Source organism: Setaria viridis, chromosome 9 (assembly GCF_005286985.2).
Source record: "Setaria viridis chromosome 9, Setaria_viridis_v4.0, whole genome shotgun sequence".
Classification (NCBI taxonomy): domain Eukaryota; kingdom Viridiplantae; phylum Streptophyta; class Magnoliopsida; order Poales; family Poaceae; genus Setaria; species Setaria viridis.
The window spans coordinates 45439733-45462181 of NC_048271.2; the positions used below are offsets into that span (position 1 = coordinate 45439733).

Below are 22449 nucleotides of genomic sequence, written 5' to 3' on the forward strand. Positions count from 1 at the left end.
AGTCATTAGTTGTCTGTGTTGGTCTATCATTAGAAGCAATGAATTTTTTGTTAACTGAAGAAGATTACTTGTGATTTGTAGTATTACGACCGTGATGTAATAAGTATTTAAAATGACTTTTGCAAATAGCAATTTGTGATTAGACCCGCTTTGTCTATATTCTAATTACAAAAGGTTTGCATTATACGGAACGACCGCATACATCAAGGTAATGACTTGACGCTCTAGCGTAGTGTGCAATGAAGCATGATGCTCACTTGTTTTCACATGGGCACGGGTGCCACATAGTGTTGGCTGTGTGGTCTATGGGGCATAGGTGGCGAGCTTCCTGGGTCGACTTCTGTATCATCATCTACTGCAAAGCAACCATATCACTGTCTACCTTCGAGGTATTCTACCTGCCACTATGGTCGATTCGCTTGGCGATTTTGTGGGGTTGCAATGCAATTTTATTCTCTTTTCCCATGAATTTAATTCTATTGGGGACAAAATCAAAAACTTTTTTTTACCCCTTCTCACCAATCCAATATTGTCTATTCGTGGATGTTATTGGTCAAGATCTTGTAGAGCGGCAGAGACCAAGGTTGAAGTACGCTGCCCGCTCTACTGCTCCATGGTTCAAGGTGCAAGCTAATCGTCTCCTTGGTCCAGCCCAATTTTTTTTTAGACGTGATGCTTTTGCTTCCCAAATGCGCCATGGGCCAGCTCCTCGCTAGCTGTACCAAAGCATCGTCCGTTCATGGCACCTTTCGGAGTTCATCGAGCACCATGACAGTATTCGGCGCCGACGTCATCTATCTATCCTCTCATTTTTTGTCATAGCCTGGAGGATCAATTTACGTGGATTGGAAAGCGTTTTATTTTACTTTTCATAGTGATAACCTGGACAGATACGTGTTGCGAATTGTCTGAGGCTTGTATGGTCATGCATGTTACATGGAAAACAAATAAGGAAACATATATGTTAGGAGTGTTTTTTACGATCAAATCAGAATTGGTAAACTTGAAATATGGCCTACCAAATAGACTTTTTCCATTGGTTATTAATTATATTTGATATGAACTTTTTCGATTTGTTTGGATCGTTAGATCTTCAAAAATCTACCGGTGTGTATTCTTCTCTTTTTTAAGATTAACGTGGTAATTTTTAGACCCTCTTGACAAATGTGGTGGGTTTTTTTTAACACTGTTGTATAAATGACAACATAAACTTTTTTCATTGGTTATTAATTTGACATGAACCTTTTTGATTTGTCTGGACCGTTAGATCTTCATAACATCTAACGGTGTATATTCTTCTCTTTTTTAGATTAACATGGTAATTTCTGGACCCTATTGGCGAATGTGGTGGCTTCTTTTAACACTGTTATATTAAGATAATAGACTTGAGATAGTGATAGGTTTGACAGAGCTGGTGCAATCCTGTGGTGTTGAATTGGTGTAAAGGCTTCGCTTGAGAAACCGGGTTCCCCGCAAAGATTTTTGCTACCGCTAGTCTTGACTTAGCGCGGGTTTAAAACCCTTTGCTTCACTGGATCTAGCAGGACCCGAAATACGTCCGTTCCAGGCTGCATTTTTGTGTTCGCGGGGCAACTAGACAAGATCTCGATTCCATGCTCCAGCGCAGCGCTGACGCAGCTCCGGCGGGTGCATTTCTGAAGTGGAGACCACATGAACCCGTGCCCTGTTTTGGAAGGGATATGGGTACCCACAGATCCCCACCGACCAGGATACCAGTCGACCCTAACAGGTGGGCCTGTCCGACCACGCCGTGCGGGTCAAGGTATGAAGATACGTGGATCACAAGTTCGGAGGCCGGGTACCCACAGATCCCTACCGACCAGGATACTAGTCGACCCTGACAGGTGGGCATGTCTGACCACGCCGTGCGGACCAAGGCATGAAGATACGTGGATCACAAGTCTGGAGGCCGGGCGAACGGATTCTTCTTGGATATCACAAAATACTTGTTGTAAACCTACTCAGATTGCTTTCCATATAAGAATCGACTAGGATTAGATCCTATTCAATTGTAACACTAGATCGTCAGCTTATATAAGGCGGCCAGAGGCGCCCCCGAGGGTAACACACATCAACCCTTCAGATCACGTACCAGCAATACAATCCATAAGAATACAGGACGTAGGGTATTACTCTTCGGAGGTCCGAACATGTATAAACTTTGCACCCCTGTATTACCATTCAATTTCTTAGTCTTACGATCTCCCCCACCAACAAATCTACCACCTGGCTAACCCCTGGTGGACTGCCGGTCAATAAATCCAACATTTAGCGCCAAGTAGGGATGATCGTGAGATCCTCTCCAAAGAGCTCGATGGCATCCCGTCCCAACGTCATCTTCCTTGAGAGCATGAAGGACTTCCTTGCCAATCCGATCCAGTTTCGCTTTGGGAGCATGCCGGTAGACTCCAACTCTACCGCCTCGGTTGCCAACTTGGCATCCGTCGGATCCGCATCAATGGAGCAAGGTCTCCATCTGAGAATTATCACGCCACTTGACCAACAGGTCGGCAATCTCTCTCTCAGAGGGTCCCCCACATCCTCGCGGTAGCCCGCCCATCAACGCCCTGTGATCTAATCACGGGGCTGGACTGCATCAGCAACACAATTGCTGAGTGCATCAATCTCTCTGAGGCGGTACTACGCGCCAGAATGTCGGTGCTGGGCCTTCCCCACGCCCCTTTTGGCCTCAAGAACTCGGCTGCCGTGCTTTCTGAAAAACTCACGCAGTCGTTTCAAATCCAATCTGAAGACCCACCCGAACCCATCCAGTTTTCGGACTGTGGCGAACATCCAACACTTGCAGCGCTTTTACCCTTATGACCTAAAAGCTACGTATTCTCTTTACATTTTACATTGAACAAATAAAACCTCAGATGTTCTTTGCGTATCTATTACCTTCTCGTTTCTTCGCCGAGCTCTTAATCACGCTCCAGGGCTGTCCGACCTGTTTGACAGACTACACCCTTGCCTTTACGCTCGGGAGCTTCCCCCGCTATGTGCCGACCTCCGGGTCCCAACTTTTCTCCTACCTTTCTCAAGGTTGTGCGACTAACTCGTGTAAATAGCGTCCTAGTATGCGAAACCTAGACAACCTTGCGTTCGCCCCCTCTACAAACTCGAGATCCGCTCTCAGCAGAGTGCTGGTCAGGCAAGGCTAGGGGCTTAGCGGCTACAGACCTAGGCCACACGTTGTCTTGTCAAACATACCAAGGGAGGGAAGGAGTTTTGACTTTACATAAGTTAATCAACAAGTTTTCTTTTCCCACAATATAGATTGATATATTTTACAGTTTTTCTATTACAGGTCCAGTTCCTTAACTACGTCATCCACGGCTTGTTCATTTTGCTCGAGGTTATCAGCATCAAAGTCCTCGGCAATGCCCGTTCTGACGCGTTCCACGGCCAGCCGGGAGAATTGCATCCTCAGAAGCGTCATGATATTCTTGGCACACTCCACGGCGGTCTTCTTCACCAAGGCCTTCAACCGACTTGGCGCATTCTTCAACTCGGCCACAAACCAAGCTAAGTCATATATTCAATTAAATATTTTACGGCTTCCGTATATCTCCACACGTCTCGATTGTCCTATATCTCCATGACTTTCACTGACCACCTTGGTCGCACCTTTGACTTCTTATACAACTTGGTCCGTCCACTACACGGGCAGTCAGGGGTTGCGCCCTATGAGTGCCCAGCGCACGCTCTTTACTTTTCCACATAGTTCCAACTGCTTTGCGGCTTGTCCGTTTCTCTTAACGGTTGCTAAAGTACTTGGGTAGCGCACGCTTTAATCTATGAAACCTCGACTCATCTTGCGATGCTCCGTCTACAAGGTCGAGATCTGCTCTCAGCAGACTGCTAGCTAAGCAAGGCTAGGTGTTTAAACGTAACAGGCTAACTATCCGAGGAAATTACATGTTTCACAAGAGCAGGACACGCAAAGATTTATTTATATGCCGAATAAAACTCCGAGTTATTCAATTATTAAATGTTCTACAGTATGCTACATAATGTTTGCATTCTACTTTTACAGCTTATAAATGACTCGGCGTGCTTCCTGCCACCTGACCGACCTCCCAGGCTCAGGGGCTGGGTGTGGGAGGCGACTTGGAGTGCTTCCGTAGCTTGGCTGGATCCCAGGCTCGGGGGGCTAGGTGCTATAGACGATTCGGCATGCCTCCCGTTGCCCGGTCGACCTCTCTAGCTCGGGGCGGTAGGCGACTCGGCGTGCTTCCATGGCTCGACCGGCTCCCAAGCTCAGGGGTTGGGTGCGGGAGGTGACTTGGAGTACTTCTGTGACTCAGTCAGCTCTCCAGCTTGGGGGCTAGGCGCCCATTCCATGTCGGCGTGCCTCTTTGGCTCCGCCAGTCCTCTCGCTCGGGGGTTGGACGTCTACTTCAGGTTGGCGTGCCTCCGTGGCTCCGTCAATCCTCGCGCTCGAGGGTTGGTCACCTACTTTAGGTTAGCGTGCCTCTTGGGCTCCCCCAGTCCTCACGCTCGGGGCGTTATGTTTGGATCCCTTTTACGACGGTGACAATACATTATATTCTTGACCATTGGACCGACTACTTTAATCGCTTCAATACTCGGGGGATACTCCATGTGGAGTGCGTCTTGCAACACCCTCCATGTGCTTCCCTTCAATTTATAGGATGTCAGACATCCCGGAGCTCGGCGGTCGCATAGCCATGCGCATTTGTTCATATGCTTGTAGAAGTTTCAATTTTCCTTCTTTTTTTAAGCACTGCGTAGCCTGTCCATCACTATGACGATACTGCAACTTCAGCCGAGTACATTACAAGCTTCGTTGCGTATTCGTCAGGTTTCTGTTCGACTCCACATCGCTCGGGGGCTGAGTAACCCCTGGTGAATTACCGGTCACTGAATCTAACAGAACCTATAGTAGCAAATCGTTCATGTGCATGCGTCGTACGAGTAGGTTCCTGAGCAGAGGAGAGGAGGATACACAACAATCCCCAGATAGAGGCCGTGGACGACGCGGCTTTACATTTCTCCAACGGGTGCGTGGCGTTCGTCGCATCTGAAAAGTACGCGAGGCTTTTTCTGATCGGTGCTCGGCCCGGGGGACGTCAGATCCACGTGGTTACGTTACGCCGAGTTAGGGGCTGCGTGGGATTCGAACCTACAACCTCCACCCTCGCGCGTAGCTTCCTTGCCATCCCACCTACACACCACATCTGACTATATAGGGGATGCTATCCTTTTGTATTAACTCATGGGGGACCCTTTTATCCCGGTTGGAAACACCAACCGGGATAAAAGACCCCCTTTTATCCCAGTTGGTATTACAAACCGGGATAAAAGAGCTCGAGGGATTTAGTTCCCTTTCAGTCACCTCGTTGGGGACCCTTTTATCCCGGTTTGAAACACCAATCGGGATAAATGACCCCCTTTTATCCCGGTTGGTATTACAAACCGGGATAAAAGGCTCACGATGTTACCAACCGGGATAAAAGGGGGTCTTTTATCCCGGTTGGTGTTTCAAATCGGGATAAAAGGCCTCTCAGGGTCTTTTTTTCCCATTAGCCTTTGCAACCGGGATAAAAGGTCCCGGTTGGTGAGCTCCCCACCAGTGACCGAGCTTTAGTCCCGGTTGGTGAACCTTTCGTCCTGGGCCAACTTTAAACCGGGACAAAAGGGGGCGCATCGAAAGCCAATTCTCTACTAGTGAAACACAGTGGATGTTCGTCAGAACCTTACGTGGGGGGAGGAATGCATAGCGGATTGTCAGATCGGGGTGCTGATTCTGGGTGAAATAAGACCTTGTTTAGTTGCTCAAAGTTTGGAGGTGCAAAATTACTGTTACAGCACTGTAGCACACTGTAACGTTTCGTTTGTATTTGCGAATTATTATCCAAATATTGACTAATTAGGCTCAAAAGATTCGTCTCGCAAAGTACAACAAAACTGTGCAATTAGTTTTTAATTTCGTCTACATTTAGTACTCCATGCATGTACCGCAAGTTTGATGTGATGGGAAATCTTCTTTTTGCATAGTGTTAAAGTTGGGAGTTTTGAGGAAACTAAACATGGCCTAACTACAACCGAGATCAGTCTCAAAAATATTAATTTGCCAACCTGCATCTGTGCGATAGATCGAGAGGGAACGACAATGGTTACCGCAACACATGGATGACAGTATACAAGCTTAAGCTCTTTTTTTGCTCGGTTCGTCGGTCTTCAGTCTTCACATCATGTGTGGCTCGAGACCTTGCTTCGCACCGCCTAGCATTGTAATCCGAAACCACCAGGGCAGACCTTTGCTTCGCACCGCCTATGGTTAATGGTTTCGCTCTCAAAAGCTATGCAACGTTGCCGCTTGCCAGTGCAAAGATCTTCTTCCCCGGTTCTCTCCCACTGTCCCACACCACATGCACGCCGACGCCATTAAGCAAACAAAGCTCTGCCCTCTGCGTGCACCGGACGCCACCCGTCCATCACCCATGGCCTAGCGCCCTAGCCACGAGCGCGCACGGGGAGAAAAGCATCGATCAGCTGTGGCGCCGCCAACACATTGGCACCGACCCGTACGCTCCCGAAGAAAGTAGCTTTCGTGGGGCGGAAAGCGGCTCGGGTGACAAGTAATACCAGGCGCTGTCCGCATCCACACCCTGAGGGAATCTCGCGTAGCTAGCTATCACGCTTTTTGCTCTGGGATACAGGTCGATCTGTGGAGCCATCTCGATCGATCGGGTCGCGCACCAATCGATCGATAAGCAACAATGCCGCGGATATCCTTCCTGTAGCCACTCCCAGGCTCGGCTACCGTGAGAGTAGCTGTTGGTGCGGCGTCGCCATCGGTGGTACGATCGGCGGCCGCGGCCACGGGCCACGCGACGAGCCGACGAATCGCATGCTAGCTGTGTTAGTATTGGGTAACCATGGCTCATGGTTGTCTAGGTAGAGGCCCGCCCCCTAGGGCCATTGGTGGTTTGGTGCCTTGCGTAGCTAGACAATTGTTTGGTTGTTGCTCGGACGAACCTATTCCGTCCTGACTCCTGATGAGTACCATGATGTATGGTAAGATCGTTTGGATGTCACGTCTCGCACGACTTGGAGGTTAAGGGGGGTGAATCGAACTTGTTTTGATTTGGTTGCAGCCAATCGGAGGCCATGGAAAATCATCATCGCAAAAAATGAGCGGTCGAGGGACAAGACGAGTGCCGTGCTGCCCACGTTGGTCTAGAACAACAGCTGAAATGGAAATACTAGGCGGCAAAAGTCGAAGCTGCCCTTCGTTTCGAGGAGAAGAAAAGTCGAACCTGCCGCGTTGACCAGCAGTTCTGCAACCTACGAGGGTCACGGTCATCGTGCCGTGTCAGAAATGTGAAAATCAACCCAATTGTCACGTTCGGTCTACCGATAGATAATGACTGGAGTGTGCTGCGAACCGATAATCATGGCTTAGCCATTAAGCTGATGTAAACAACTCTCGCTATCCGGACGGCGCTCATGCCTTTAGAATACTTTTTTTTTGAAAATTACATGCCTTCAGAAATCAGAATATCAAACGCGTAGAATTGGCGAATTGCCAAGCCTCGAGATTTCATTTACCGGACCAGTGGACTAGCCCCGCTACAAAATTCAGAATCCGTACGGGAATGCAACAAAACGCTGCAGTGTCGCCATGAGCACTGTGCACACGTGACACGCCCCATCCCCATGTGAGTTAGTGCGCCTGCAGTTGCTGACCCCGGAGATCCATCCAAAGCCTGTGGAGATTGCGACCGAGTGTATTTTTTTTTTCTACCGAGTTACACGAACCCGGTTACCCCCCAACCAGTAGCCGCCAACGGTGAGACGACTGAGACGTGTACGTGCATCGTCACCCGCAATCTCCAAAGCCAAACGCAAACTTCTCCTGCGGACCACGAACCCACCGCCGCTGCCGAGGCTGGCGCAGCTGACCCAAACAAATCTGAAACGAGACTGGCTGGAGAGATCGCGCGGGCACTAGCGCACGCACCCCCCACTAGTGGGGCGCAAATGGCAGCCCACCCTGCCGCCGGAAGAAAACACGCGAAAAGAACGGGGAAGAGGCAAAACGGGGAAGAAGCCAACAAAACGCCAGCCGCGCTCCGCCTTTCGGCTCGCCCCACCGGCCGGCCACGCGGGCGGCTAGCCACCTCGCGCTGACGCACACCGCCGCTCCCCAGCCAACCCGCGAGGCCCCGACCCCTGTGGCGGGGAGGGCCCCGCGCGTCGGTAACCTGAACCTGGCCGCCCCCGAGCCCCCAACCCCACCCTCCGCAAGTCCGCAGCCGGGACACGAATCCCCAAGCCCACACGCGCACACGCATCCGCTCCATCCATCCGCCCCTTGCGCTAGTGTTCGCAGGCAGTCGGCACCGCGCACCCTGCCCACCGTCTTCGAAGCTTCTCCTCTCTATCTACCGACTCCCCTCTCCCCGTCCCGTCCCGTCCTCGCCACCCCACTCCGCCCCGACGAGAGACGGCCAGGCCAGCGGCGATCTTCTTCTTCTTCTTCCCCCGCGTCCAGCCGCCGAGGCGGCCCCCCACCCGCGTCAAGCCCTACGCGGGCCCAGCGAGGTGATTACTCTCTCTCGGACTCTCCCAGGCTTGGCCTTCGTCGGGCGGTCGCTCGGCGTTTCTAGGCGAATTGCGGTGCGCGGCTGCGCGCTCTGCTGTGGTGGGCAGTTTGGGGGTCAAGGAGTCGAGTTCGTTGTGGTTGTTGTGAGAGGAAAATCGGATCTTTCTGCTTTCGGATGGTGGGTTCTTCGTTTGGGATGGTAGTACGCGTTGAAGACTCGGGTTCTTCGTTTGCTGATTTACTGGGTAATACTGATGTGTCCAGCCAGTTAGGGTATCCGTCGATGCTATATTAGGGTATCGTTGGAGAATGGGGGTGGATTTTTGGTTCCCGCGCGAGAAATTCGCGTAATTGTGCAGTGGGCACTGCAGTATCTGAATCAGTTTTACTCACCCTCTGGATCGCTGGTGAAGCTGAAGCTCCAGCACTTGTGGATGTGGTCCTAGGCCGGTACTTCGTAACCGGAGCCCTTGGTCCAATCTGAGCTTGCGTAGTCCCAATCTCTTGAGGGTTGGTTTCTGCAACGCTTGTCGGAGAATTGAGTGTGCTTGGAATTATCTCAGTTGAGATTAGGCCGTTGCCGCTGAAGGATTCGTATGAGGAATTTAAGGTTTCTGAATACGGCCAAACGTGTTTGCCGTTAGTGGCATGCCAAGGTTGGAGCGGGTACACTTGGCGTACCATTGATCTGTGCGGTGTATGGGATTGTCCGTTATAGCGCATGGATTTCTCCGTGGATTACGTTTTAAGTTTGAGATGACTGGAGGAATTTCCAAAAATGGAACACCTGGTTGTTTGTTTTGTTTTTAGTATGTGCCTATTTAGCCAGTTTTCTGTTACATATTAGTATGGTCTAGGAAGCAGTTTTCCGTTACATATCTGTATGGTCTAGGAAGCCGTTTTCCGTTATGTGAGTTTCACCTTCCAAATTTCTCTCCAACCATGGGTGAATTATAAGGCAGCGGGCATTAAGAAAATGTATAATTATGGTCTGAGCCGTGCAGGCCACTTTTGATATGGGATGACTTGTCAATGTTTGCCATTGCACTTGTTTATGATATAGAACTGCAGATTATTGTGTTTTTAAATTTTGACGTGACCGGTTTTTGCATTGTACATCAAAGTTTAACTTTACAACACTCAGCATGCGCAATTTCCATTTTCCTTATAATGGACTTTAATGGGTATACAGAATTTCTGGGGAAACATCAGCTTAATTTCCTTTCACGCCAGCTTTACCTTTACTCATTTCTAGGATACAATCTAATAGCCAAATTCTTTAATACTTTAGTGCAGGAACAAAATTATACTGCCTTGGTGATCTCCCCTGTGGAACAGCTTCCCTCAGTACTAGCATAGATCTACTGTGCATTGCCGTGGCTTTGCATACACCTGTAATTTTTGTTAGTCACTGAGGGTGGTGCATTTGACAATGGCTTCACGATCAAAGAGCGATGATGACAAGGCTCTTGTCTTGTGCCAGGAAAGAAAACGGTTTGTCAGAGAAGCTCTTGATGGAAGATGTGCTTTTGCAGCTGCTCATTTCGCTTATATTCAGTCACTTAGGCACACAGGATTTGCTCTGAGAAAATTCATAGAGCCTGAAGTGCCAACAGATTCATCCCTGTTCACATCAACATCTGCCACTCCGGAGATTCCCACCATCAGGCAGAAATCGATGAACCTTTCCCCATCCCTTTCACATCATGCTAGTGACTCTTTCTCCCCAGTTCCATCACCTTTGTCTTCAGGACGTTTCCATGTCAACCATATGAAAGCTGGAGGGAGCTCAGTGACAACTGTTAAGGAGAAGTTGCTTGAACCTGTAAGAGCCACTCTGCAAACATCATCCCCTCTGCGTAGACAAGCTATCCATGATCTGGATGACAGTTCCACATTTGAAGCTCCTCCCGGGACACCACCATGGGACTACTTTGGCCTTTTTCAACCTGTTGAGAACCAGATCTCATTTCATGATGAGAAGGAACTTGCTCATGACTTTGAGAATGCTGATGATATCAGGCGTCTTCGTGAGAAGGAGGGAATCCCAGAGCTTGAAGAGGAATTGGAGAAGTCTCCTGCTCATTCTGATTTTATGCGGCGCCTGGGAGAGGAGGAAGCTCCAGATCTCAAAGATGTTGATAAATCTCCTATGAATGGTGGAGAGGATGATCTTGCATTGTCAGAAGATGATTTTGACAATCCAACGTCTGAATCTTTAGTACGTATGTTCAAGAATCGCAATGACATGCCTGTTGGATACACTGCAACAGCTCAGTCACCTGTACAGCATCCAACGGATGAGTTAACTTCGGAAACGATTGATTCTCAGACCGCAAGACCAAAAGATGGCATGGGAGTTAATTCTCAGTCTGAAAGACCAAAAGATGGCATGATAGTTGATTCTCAAGCTGAAAGATCCAAAGATGGCACAAGAGTTGATTCTCAGGCTGAAAGACCAAAAGATAACATGAGACTTGATTCTCAGCCTGAAAGATCCAAAGATGGCACAAGAGTTGATTCTCAGGCTGAAAGACCAATAGATGACACAGGAGTTGATTCTCAGACTGTAAGACCAAAAGATGACAAGAGGGCACTGGACATTAGCATGTATGAAAGTGACGGGACTCCTGTGGCGAGCCCTGTGAAAGAAATTTCAACTTCGACTGCTTCTCTTCCTATGAATGGGAAATCAAAGGAACCTTTTCGTGATGTAAGGAATGTGGTGAGGGATTTAAACTCATGCATGAAGGAGATTGAGATCTTATTTATCAAGGCATCTGATTCTGGAAAAGAAGTTCCGAGGATGCTTGAAGCAGATAAAGTCAATTTCCGCCCTTTACTACCAGAAGAAAAAGGTTTCTCTCTTAGTAGATTCACACTACTATTCTGTAACACATGCATCTAAGTTTTGCTTCAAATGGAGATGGAAACTAGAAATGTGTTGGGATGCATGCACATAGTGATATGAAATTTCCCTTTTTATTTGTTACCATAGCTAAAACTCGAGCTCGTTGCCATTGTTTTTTTGTCATGCCATCTGTTCTAGTTTACTTACTATTGGCTTTATCTTGATATTTTGATGCAGCACCTGGATCAACAGCATCAGGTTTTTTTGCAAAGTTATTTGCGTGTTGCAGGGAGGAAGTCCCTGTTCCTCAACGTAAGTTATTTTACTCTTAACTAGTAATTACTACAGTCCCTTCCCTTTTTCCTTAGTACAACACAAGTACTTGTAAATAATGGTAGTACAAAGAAGTGTTATTTTGACCCTATGCAATCTTTTTGTCACCCTGGCATATAGCTTTGGTCATTAATTGCACCAATATGTTTGAGGTAGTTTTGGGAACATATCAATCTCATTGTCATGTAGTCACTTTTTGTTTTAAAGTATGGTATGGTTGAAGTTAAATCAACTAATTCAAGTTTTGAGGGAGTTTGTTAACTTATACCTTGTGTAATGAGCAGCAGAGCATATGTATTCTTGTCCACCATGACATAGAAATGCCTCATGTTGTAATGCAGCTCCTCCTCAGGCTGAAGTGAAGTACCTTACCTGGCATAGATCAATGTCTTCACTTTCTTCTTCATCTAGAAATCCTCTTGGGACAACAACAAAAGATGACACTGATGGTCTCACTGGAAATATCTTTAGTGGCGTATACATGAATGCTGGCAGTCATGCGTCCACACTGGACAGGTTGTATGCATGGGAGAGAAAGCTTTACGACGAAGTCAAGGTAAAAGGCCTCTTTTGAACTATTTGTTCAGTGACTTAAGATTCCAAGTTTAGGATGACTAGAAGATGGAACAAATAGATCATACTAATGCCTATCATGTATTTGTACTGATTACTGAAGCGGTGCCACACTATTATATGGTGGCAATACAGGGCTGCGAGCCTGCGACTGCCCTGGAAGCCTGCCACTGTACACTTTACAGAGTGATACAGCTACGTAACGTAGTGTACATTACCCCATACCTCGTATAGTGAAACGTATAATCAAATTTTCAACTTAATTTTGATCTAGTTACAATAAGATAACCGTTGTACATTCTAGAAGCATCTGTCTTTTGCATTACATAGCCAAAATATGTTGATTTCACAGTTTTTTTACCCATTCTTTCAGGCAAGCAGTGCAATTTGCAGGCAATATGATGAGAAATGTAGGCAACTTAGACACCAGGAATCAAGAGGAGAAAGCCAAATGAGTATTGACAAAACCCGTGCTGTTGTGAAGGATTTGCACTCCAGAATTTTAGTGGCCATTCAGAGAATAGACATGATTTCGAAGAACATCGAGGATCTAAGGGACAAAGAGCTTCAGCCACAGCTAGAAGAATTGATTGGAAGGTATATTTATCCCTTCAGTTTGGATTGAACTACAATTCAATAGGCACCTTAATATAGACCTGATCATCTTTTTGCCCCCCCTATAATTGTGACCTTTTTTGAAAAACTGATTCAGGCACTTAGGCCATGGTCTGAACCCAACAAATAGATAAGTCTCACTATGTGGCACGAATGAAACTGGCCTGGTCCTGGTGTTGTTCAGGTCTAATTTAATAAATGATAAGTAATTATGGCCTGATCCTGCTAAAAAAGTAATATTGGCCTGAATGAAACTGGGGCTTAGTCCTGGTCCTGGTTATTCAGGTCTACATTGATAGATGGTAAATTACTTGTTATGCTTACATGGTGGGTAATTACTTACTGTTTGTATTGCAGCAATACCAAAAGCAAAATCATGTAATGATGCCTGCAACTCTGCTGTAGGATGTAACGTAACTCGGGTTTAGCATTTACGTAATGCACTTTTCATAGTCTTTTTATGGTATCTGTATTGAATGAATACACTATTTGTCTCATTTGCAGCTTAACTCGCATGTGGAAAACAATGCTTGAGTGTCACTGGAATCAGCATGAGATTATTAAGCTAGTATGCAACAGTGGCAGTATGAAGATCTCAATTCGGTCAGAATCACAGTTACAAGCCACTCTACTTCTCCAGGTTGAGCTAAGCACATTATGTTCGAACTTCCAAAAATGGATATCATCCCACAGAGCATATTTGAATAGCCTAAATTCATGGCTGCTCAAGTGCGTGAAGTCACTGCAGCGGAGGAGGAAGAGTTCCAGGAAGAAAAAAGTTGAAGCTGATCCAATAACAAAGTATGCTGTTGCACCCATATTTAAAACCTGCGAGAGCTGGATAAACTTACTGGATGACTTACCAACCAAGGACTTGGAGGATGCTATTAAAGGTCTTGCCACAGATATAAACCGTTCTATGCCACACCAAGAGAAACGGCGTGGTAGTTCAAAGCTGACCTTCTCATTATCACATAGTGGAAGGTTAAATGGCGAGTTGGGGGACATCCACAGGAGTGACCCCCCTATGGATTTACAATCAAGTTTGGAGATGTTCCTAGGGAAGCTTGAAAACTTTTCAGAGGTTTCGTTGCAGAAGTATAAGGATCTGAAAGAGGAAATTGATGAGGCAAAGACGAATTATGAGAAGTGGAAGTAGATTCGATGCAGTCAGAACAGTGGCTCTAATTTCTGGAACAGAACATAACTAGTCATTTAGAGATGGATGATTAAATCGTCCGGGTGTACATGTTTGTTTAAATAATAGGCATAAATTACTTTTACCATTTTTTTAAGTTGCAAGATAAGCCTAGGAAAAAATTGTAGATTACTGGCTAGTGCTGTGCCGCCTTAAGTCTGCGGTTGTAAATGTGAGATGGTGGTAATTAAAGTCGGGAATATAAAGATTGTACATTCATCCTAGGGTTATATCAACATATGAGGTATCCTTCATTGTTTTCATCTCTGCAGAATTTACATTCAACGAGGTTATACATGCAATGGCATTCTTCATATCTTTATACAATGAATGCTATGCTTGTAATGATATGTAGTTCGAGCTATGGTTTTGTGCCATGAACGTGCTAAAGGGCGCAATGTCGATCAATCATTACTCATTTTCTTTTTAGAAAATTTTTCATTACCTGTTATCGATGTTAATGCTTGTTTCTGGATTTGCTGTAACTACATAAATGAACAGGTGATGTATCATGATAATAGATAGTAGGCCACGTAAAAAGCAGCATGAGCACCAGAACTGCAATAAGGAGACTGATACACCAGGGAGGCAGGGACTGTTTTGGTTTGCTGAAATCTGGAGGGTGAGAGCTGAAATGGCATTCTTCATATCTTTACAATGAATGTAGATAAAAGCCAACAAATTCCAATTGATTGAATACAAACAAATAAATATTTATAATAAAAATTGTTGGAATCACTATAATTGATCTGATTGTATGAATTTGCTGGAATGAAATGTACGATTGTAATACTAACTTAGAACGGGTTCAATTCGTCTTACCATAAAACGTAAATGATAGGAATTATAAGTTTATTTATTTCTCGTAACAACTTATCTTTGTGCACGAAGGGTGTATATAATAAACTTATTTTGGCAGAATCAAAATATAATATCAGAATCCACTACATTCATTCTACTTTATTTTCACAACTTTTGGTTATGAATTTTGATATGTTGCGGGTGGAGGATTAGTGGCCAATCATGTAGCCATAGGTTTAGGAGAAAATAAATGAAAATGCGAGTAATTCTTCCTCTCCTGTCTCGTTACACTTTCCAACGGGCCCAACAGGCCAACACGAATCCAAACAAAATAGCTCCCCCTTCCTCGGTCCGACAAATTCCAGATATACCCTCCTCATTTCTCGCGGCGGCCACGCCGACTCCGACGACGTAGATCTCTACCTCGTCCCAGGTTTCCGGCGGTCTCGCCGGCGGCGTGAGCTCAAGCGATGGAGCTCTGGAGTAAGCTGCGGAACCTGGACGCCTACCCGAAGGTGAACGAGGACTTCTACAGCCGCACCCTCTCCGGCGGCCTCATCACCATCCTCTCCTCCCTCGCCATCCTCCTCCTCCTCTTCTCCGAGATCCGTACGTATCATCACCCCCTCGTTTCTCTCCCCTTCGACGTCTTCGCCTCAGATCCCTTTTAATTTCGCTCTAGCTGCGGCGCAGCTTGATCTCGCCGTACCATCTCGGTGATTTAGCGAAGTGAATGCGTTCGGATGTGGGACAAGGGTAGTTTGTGGTGGATTGAATTGTTCGCCTTTTCATACCATTGGCATGAATTCGAAGCAGTAGTTGGTTAAAATTGGCGGCCCCATTAACATGTATTGAGATTCGGGTACAGAGATTTAATCGAAGGCATTTGGTATAATAGGGGATGGTGTTAAATGTATTGATTTGGCAGCAGCGTCATGGTGGTTTTGTTTCAGTTTTGATGCTTTATCCAAGTTGTCAACAGAGGACTGAATATGCAATGGTTTTTTTTTTACCTTTTGTGGCAATTTAGTTTTTTTAGCTAGTGTGAATTTAACACTCTTGGCGAGTTAGATTTTCTGTGCATTTAGTACTGTGAAGTTATTTCTTCATCCATAGAATTGTGGAGTTTCCACACTAAGGGTGCGATTGGTTGCCTGCTTTTACTCGGGCCAGGCTCCCCGGATGCAGAATCTTTTTGATTGGTTGCCTGCACCGTTGCTCAGGCCTGCCTCTCTGGATGCAAAATGCCATCGCTCAGCCAGGCTCCTGGGAAACGAGGATGGTGGCCGTTTCCCCCAGGCCAGGGTCGCTGGATTCGGGCAATTTATCAGTTAATGACTTTATTAGTGCATAATTAGTGTATATCTAATAATATTAACATATTTTAAATAATATTAAGGAGTAATAAGATGAATAATATTAACATATTATAAAAGAATAGTTACGCATATTAAATATCATAGTGATGTTTGTTTATCTATATTTTTTATCTTACGCAACATGTTCCCATGCAACCAACCAAACACCATCTCATCTCAGCCACGCGGTACATCCAAGCAACCAAACATTGCAGTGTTGCATGCGCTCAGCCTGTCCAGCGGGAGCCTGGTTCCAAGGTACGAGCCAGGCTAGTCCCATGCAACAAACCAATCACTCCCTAAGTTTCATAACATCTTGGGCTTGTTACATCATTTTGGTGTTTGTGCTTAATGCTAAGTTTCTATTGCCTTTGTTTTTGTTAGCATGATTACTATAGGCATGCCATTGCTATATGGTGCTATGCGTGATCACCTTTACCCATACCTATGTGTTATAACTGGCACGTACTACTTTTTCATGCTAAATCAAGAGACATTTTAACTTGTTAGATGCTGCAAGTACCTTCTCTCGCAAAGGGTCTTGTTCCTTGGCCTATTTATCTTGATAATAGTTCATGCACTGTATTTTAACTTACTGATATGATAACTTTCCTGTAGGGCTCTATCTATATTCTGCTACAGAGAGTAAGCTCACTGTTGATACCTCAAGAGGGGAAAGACTTCATATCAATGTTAGTGTGAATGCTGTTTCCCCTCGCAAACCTTCCAACTTTCTTGTACTTTCTAGCAGCAGTAACCATATTTAGAAACCAAGCTATCAAAATTTAGTTATGCTAAAGTTTAACGTTCCTTGCCATCTTTCATCAACTTCATTAGTCTATGAACTATTAGCTGTGTAAAATTTGGAATTATTTGCTTTAGGTTTAGACTCCAGATTGTCATCATGTTAGTTATTGGCACATTAGAACATGGTATCTAGTGAACAAAATATTTGTAGAGTTTATAGAGCTCAAATGTGGAATAACAATTGGTAGGCAGCTAGTTGAGAATATTTACAAATTACTAATTTGGGGAGGCCCAGCCCAGAATATATATGTCATTTTTTGCTGTATGTGAAGATGCTGCTTTTCTTTTGTATTATTAATGTACATGATCACTTTTGCAGTTCGATATTACATTCCCGGCCCTTCCTTGTTCTCTAGTTGCTGTTGATACAATGGATGTCAGTGGAGAGCAACATTATGATATAGTATGTGCACTGATTTTCGCCAGTTTCCTCTTTCGTTCTTTGTTTTACATCTTTCTAAGTTGTTTCCTGAGCTTTACTGCATAACCTGTTTCCTGATGAGCTAAACATCGAATTTGCAGAAACACGACATAATAAAGAAAAGAATTGATCATCTTGGTAATGTAATTGAATCAAGAAAAGATGGAGTTGGTGCCCCTAAGGTATATCATTGTACTTCTAACATGAACTAGTATATGAGTGAAGTTGTTCTGATTTTACCATATTTGTTTACCAAATTGGACATGCTTTTAGCAAGTACCATGGTTTCTAGTACCAAATTGTGCAGTATTTGTTCTTTTTTACCATTACATTTTTATAATGCTGGTTTTATTTATAGCAGCATTAGCCAATCCTTGTTTTGTTTATCATTAAGTTAGCAATGTCCAAATATTTAATATGTTTGTCCAGTGAGTTTTTCTATGATCTTGGAGAGGTGCTGGGAGATATCATGTTAGTCATTGTTATTTTTTATTACCTCATAAAATTTTGGTACCTCCCAAGGGCTGTAAAAAAAACTCATTTTAAATAGAGATAACAATAATGTAATACGAACTATTAATGATTGTGTTTGAGAAAAACTATTAATATTTTATGAAGAACTGTTGGTCTGACTGGTGGACCGATCTGATTATACTGCATTCATAACTTGTATTACATGTTGGAGACCACTGTAAAAGGGTAGGGTCCAATTGTATAACAGTGATTCAAGCTTGGTTGTGGCATGAAGAGTCTGTCATCTTCCTTTTTTAATTGTCAAATGTGGAATAACAACAGATTTGTATATCAGGATGATATTCTTCCTTGAACTAACTCCTTCCCCCCATCCTGGTTTCTTTCTTCTATAGATTGAAAGACCATTGCAGAAGCATGGTGGTAGGCTTGACCACAATGAGGTTTACTGTGGATCTTGTTATGGTTCTGAGGAGGTATACATCTCTGACATGGTTACATTAATACTACTTATGTTTATATATGCAATGTTTTCACATTGATCTTATTTGTCCATGGTCTTTCTGTCACTTCAACAGTCAATAAACACCACCAGATTTCTTCTTTAGAATTTTATTGAATGCTGCCATTCTCTAAGAAGAAGCACTAATATTTGCATTTGCAACTTCACCAGTCAGATGATCAGTGTTGCAACTCCTGTGAAGAAGTCCGTGATGCCTATCGGAAGAAAGGGTGGGCTCTCACCAACGTAGAATCAATTGATCAGGTACTGTGTGGTCTATTAATTTTGGCCAGTCTTATGAAAATAGCATAATCATGATTCAAATGTGTCTTAACAAAACCCATATGTAGGACTCTATTGTGATGCATGATTAGTCCTGAGTCCTTAGTCGGGTTATCTGGTACATGGGGAGCCCTTGTGTTTATTGAGTCAATAGTTTCTACAATGATTAGAAATATTTGATAGGGCTTGTTTTAGAGCTTGAGCTGACTTATGTTTACGGTGTATCTGATTTTATGGTATGTAGGCTGTGTTTCTTTATCATTTAAGAAATTATTGTGAGCCTACTCACGCATGTATTCATTTCTTTAGAGTGTACTATTGGTAACCATATTTTTTTTAAAAGAATGTGTACTTGATGTTCCTTTCATTAAACTTTAAAGCTACAAAAATGTTTGTGCCACCTTATTTTGTTTGTGCATACTGCAATACTGCATTCTTTTACTTGGCTATGATTTTTTTGCTGCATGCAACTGATTCACATAGAATTTTTTTGGTTTTACTTTGTTGGTGTGGTTTTCCTAACCAGTTAGTTTCCTCACATTCCAGTGCAAGAGAGAGGGCTTCGTACAAAGGTTAAAAGATGAACAAGGGGAAGGTTGTAACATCCATGGATTTGTAAATGTGAATAAAGTAGCTGGCAACTTTCACTTTGCCCCTGGGAAAAGCTTGGACCAGTCATTCAACTTCCTGCAAGATCTGTTGAACCTCCAACCAGAAACTTACAATGCAAGTAGAATTAAATTATCTTTATCCTTATCGAAGCACTTATAATGTTGTTCATAACCGTAAACTGATAATTGTCCATTGCTCACTTTCCTGATACCAGATAAGTCACAAGATAAATAAGCTGTCCTTTGGGGAAGAGTTCCCAGGTGTCATCAATCCTCTTGATGGGTACGCTTTGGAACTTGGACTACACTTCAGATCTTAAGTTGTATTTCACTTTGCTCTACTACTCTTTTTCTATGGTCTGATTTTCCTGAGTATTCCAGAGTTGAGTGGTCACAAGATAACTCCAATGGGTTGACAGGGATGTACCAGTATTTTGTGAAGGTAAAGTTTTGGTAACTAATGGTGATATTCTTTAATACGATTCCTTTATTGACCCTGCCTGCTTCAATGTTCTAACCATCTCTTTTGTACAGGTTGTTCCTACAATCTACACAGATATTAGGGGGCGGAAGATTTACTCAAATCAGGTAAATAGCATGATCTCCATGCCTAGTTCTACTTCTGAAGCCTAATTTCGTGATTGATTCTTTGTTTTCTTTTGCAGTTTTCTGTGACAGAGCACTTCAGAGAGGCAATTGGCTATCCTAGGCCTCCACCTGGTGTATATTTCTTCTACGAATTTTCACCAATTAAGGTGATGAATGATATTCCTGTTATTTGATTTAGTCACACTAGCATTTCTTTTTTTGTTCAGAGTGGTTCATCCATGATAGCCTGCAACTTTTGGCATTCAATCATCCTTTTGCTCAAAAAGCAAAAAGCTTGCACTGCATTTATTTCTTAGAATTGACGCTCCAGTTTTCTTATGTTGTTGGTCTCTTTTAGATAACATGCGAAGATCACCATCTGTACAGGTATCGGTCGTCCTCGATGTTAAATTCACTAGTTTGTCTGACTTTTGCTTGACAGGTTGATTTTACTGAAGAAAATACATCGCTTCTTCACTTCCTGACGAACATATGTGCTATTGTTGGAGGTTTGCCATAATAACTTGCAGCTATTTTTGTGCTTTCCAGTATGCATAATCATATGATAAGCAGAACTTACAAACTGTTAAACCTATTGTTCATCTACACTTTGTGGATGCAGGTATTTTCACGGTTGCTGGCATCATCGATTCTTTCGTCTACCATGGTCATCACGCCATCAAGAAGAAGATGGAGCTCGGAAAGCTTGGATAATTCCGATTTATAGGGGAGTCTCTAGGACCATAGTAAAAACGAGTTAACTCATGCCTCAAAAAGTTGTTTGGCGATGATAATTATGGAGGAATTTTGTTCAGCTGTAATACATCTGTAATCACTTAAGACTTGCTAACTTCTTCAGACCTAGAGCTTCACGTTTAAGCCATTTCCTTTGTTGGCGCAGAGAGGTCGGCAGTTTACCCCCATTCTTGATCTAAAGATGTGTAAGCAGCTGCATCACTGCCAAGTGCGAACCAATGTTTATGTCATACTACATGTCAATCCCACAGCAACATGCTCATAGCGCTGTTAAAATTTGTGATCCTGCTCCCAGCCGTGTATCCTTTCGCTCGTCAGTCTCCGGCATTTACTCCCTGGATTTGGATGACGCCGAAACTATCCCCCCCGGCACGCAAGTACACGCAGCGGCGGCGTGCCGGCCAGCGGCCGCGCGGCTGCCCACGTTGCCGTCCCAGCCGCCGCGCCTGCCGCTTGCTAATGGTAGGGTAACCAAGCAAGCGGCAAGCGCGCGGCCTGGGCGGGCGCGCGGCACCCGGCCGTCACCATACGCCCAGGGTGGCCGCCTCCCCGCACGCCGCGCCGAAAAGGAGGTGTCATGCGGCGGCCCTTTTCACGTGGGCGCCCGATGGCAACGTTACCGGGCAGCCGGGCAGCGTCGTCGTCGACGGCCTTTCCTCCATCAATCAAACGCGGCCGTGGCCCGTGGGGGAGGGAGATGGGCGATCGCCCAACCCCAATAGAGGAGAGATGCCGTGGCCAGACAAGCAGGCAGGGGAGGGTCCGCTCGCGATGATGCCCGTCCTCCGTCGGCCGTAATGGAATGGAAGACTGGATGTGATGATGTGCCCGGCCGAGGAATGCCCGGACAGGAGGAATATATCGCCGTAGGCCGGTCTGCCCATCAATGATGCCAGTCGAGGTGATCTGTCGGGGCGGAGCACAACGGACGGGCTCTGCTCCGGCGAGGCCCCTCGGCGTCGGTGAACTGTCCCTGTCACGGCCACTAGAGGTGCAGTGCAAAGGGATGTTTCCGGACATCGTCGACTGCTCAGTTCAGTGTATGCTTGTGCCGATTGGCCTTTGAACGTTCAGTTCAGCGGCAGAAGGCATTGATTGCTCGACGGGCAAGGATGTCCGGCCGCGACAATGTTTCTAAGGGAAGGGACGTGTCGGCCGCTTCACCCTTGCAAACGATGGATTCAGCGATGGGGACGATAAGCTCTGCAGATACGAGAGCACGGGCGCTTGTGGCATGGATGCCGCTACGTCCGTTGTGCGGAGAACAGGGCTAGGTTTATTCCTTTCTCCTTGGCTGACACTGACATTGTTGCTTCGTAATGCAAGTCGTAGATGGCATTAAGAGTGCCATGTTAGTACACTTTCCTTTGCAGCCGTATTCGATGACTTGGATGTAAATGAGATCGAGTCGTTCTAGTGATAGGGTCGTGTATGGTCCAGTGCCATTGACGGTTTCTCACGGTCGATGTGTTCTTCGCTTTTGGGTTCCGGGTACGTGGCTGAATAGAGACGAAGTATGTGAAATTTAGATGTCTTGTTCATCTTCCTAGTTAATTTAAGCGTTTAGATAAAGCATTAGTTGGTACATGCAACTCGTTGTCATGTGATATCAACCGTTTATAGTGCACGTCACAAGTGTAGCTAGTAGTGGAACCTTTGATGCGAGGGGAAGGGAGTGCTCGCCTC

At 45.2% G+C, this 22449-nt stretch overlaps 2 protein-coding genes across 3 annotated transcripts; both read left to right on the forward strand.

Annotated features, from left to right (window-relative positions):
- The first annotated feature begins 8322 nt into the window (after positions 1 to 8322).
- LOC117838229 (uncharacterized) lies at positions 8323 to 14429 on the forward strand. Of its 2 annotated transcripts, none has more exons than XM_034718178.2 (6): positions 8323 to 8595; positions 9888 to 11454; positions 11685 to 11759; positions 12122 to 12336; positions 12727 to 12950; positions 13473 to 14429. In XM_034718178.2, the coding sequence occupies exons 2-6, from the start codon at positions 10029 to 10031 to the stop codon at positions 14125 to 14127; spliced, it is 2595 nt and encodes an 864-aa protein (XP_034574069.1). In that variant the 5' UTR covers positions 8323 to 8595; positions 9888 to 10028; the 3' UTR covers positions 14128 to 14429. The 2 variants fall into 2 exon arrangements, with proteins under 2 accessions (XP_034574069.1, XP_034574070.1); XM_034718179.2 differs by having other exon boundaries at positions 9893 to 11454.
- Positions 14430 to 15303: 874 nt separating this feature from the next.
- On the forward strand, positions 15304 to 20993 carry LOC117839425 (uncharacterized). The gene is made up of 13 exons (XM_034719758.2): positions 15304 to 15576; positions 16944 to 17017; positions 17452 to 17535; positions 17655 to 17735; positions 18420 to 18500; positions 18698 to 18790; positions 19355 to 19534; positions 19635 to 19702; positions 19801 to 19861; positions 19954 to 20007; positions 20085 to 20174; positions 20450 to 20516; positions 20630 to 20993. Exons 1-13 carry the CDS (start codon positions 15438 to 15440, stop codon positions 20719 to 20721), a joined length of 1164 nt encoding a protein of 387 aa, XP_034575649.1. The 5' UTR covers positions 15304 to 15437; the 3' UTR covers positions 20722 to 20993.
- Positions 20994 to 22449: the final 1456 nt, after the last annotated feature.

Excerpts from the sequence above, each read along its gene's own strand:
- LOC117838229 (XM_034718178.2), top strand. The coding sequence starts at position 10,029 with ATGGCTTCACGATCAAAGAGCGATGATGACAAGGCTCTTGTCTTGTGC. Across the intron at positions 12,337-12,726 it reads AGCTTTACGACGAAGTCAAG|GCAAGCAGTGCAATTTGCAG; the intron begins GTAAAAGGCCTC and ends CCATTCTTTCAG. Across the intron at positions 12,951-13,472 it reads CTAGAAGAATTGATTGGAAG|CTTAACTCGCATGTGGAAAA; the intron begins GTATATTTATCC and ends TCTCATTTGCAG.
- LOC117839425 (XM_034719758.2), top strand. The coding sequence starts at position 15,438 with ATGGAGCTCTGGAGTAAGCTGCGGAACCTGGACGCCTACCCGAAGGTG. Across the intron at positions 19,862-19,953 it reads TGTACCAGTATTTTGTGAAG|GTTGTTCCTACAATCTACAC; the intron begins GTAAAGTTTTGG and ends TCTTTTGTACAG. Across the intron at positions 20,517-20,629 it reads CATATGTGCTATTGTTGGAG|GTATTTTCACGGTTGCTGGC; the intron begins GTTTGCCATAAT and ends TTGTGGATGCAG.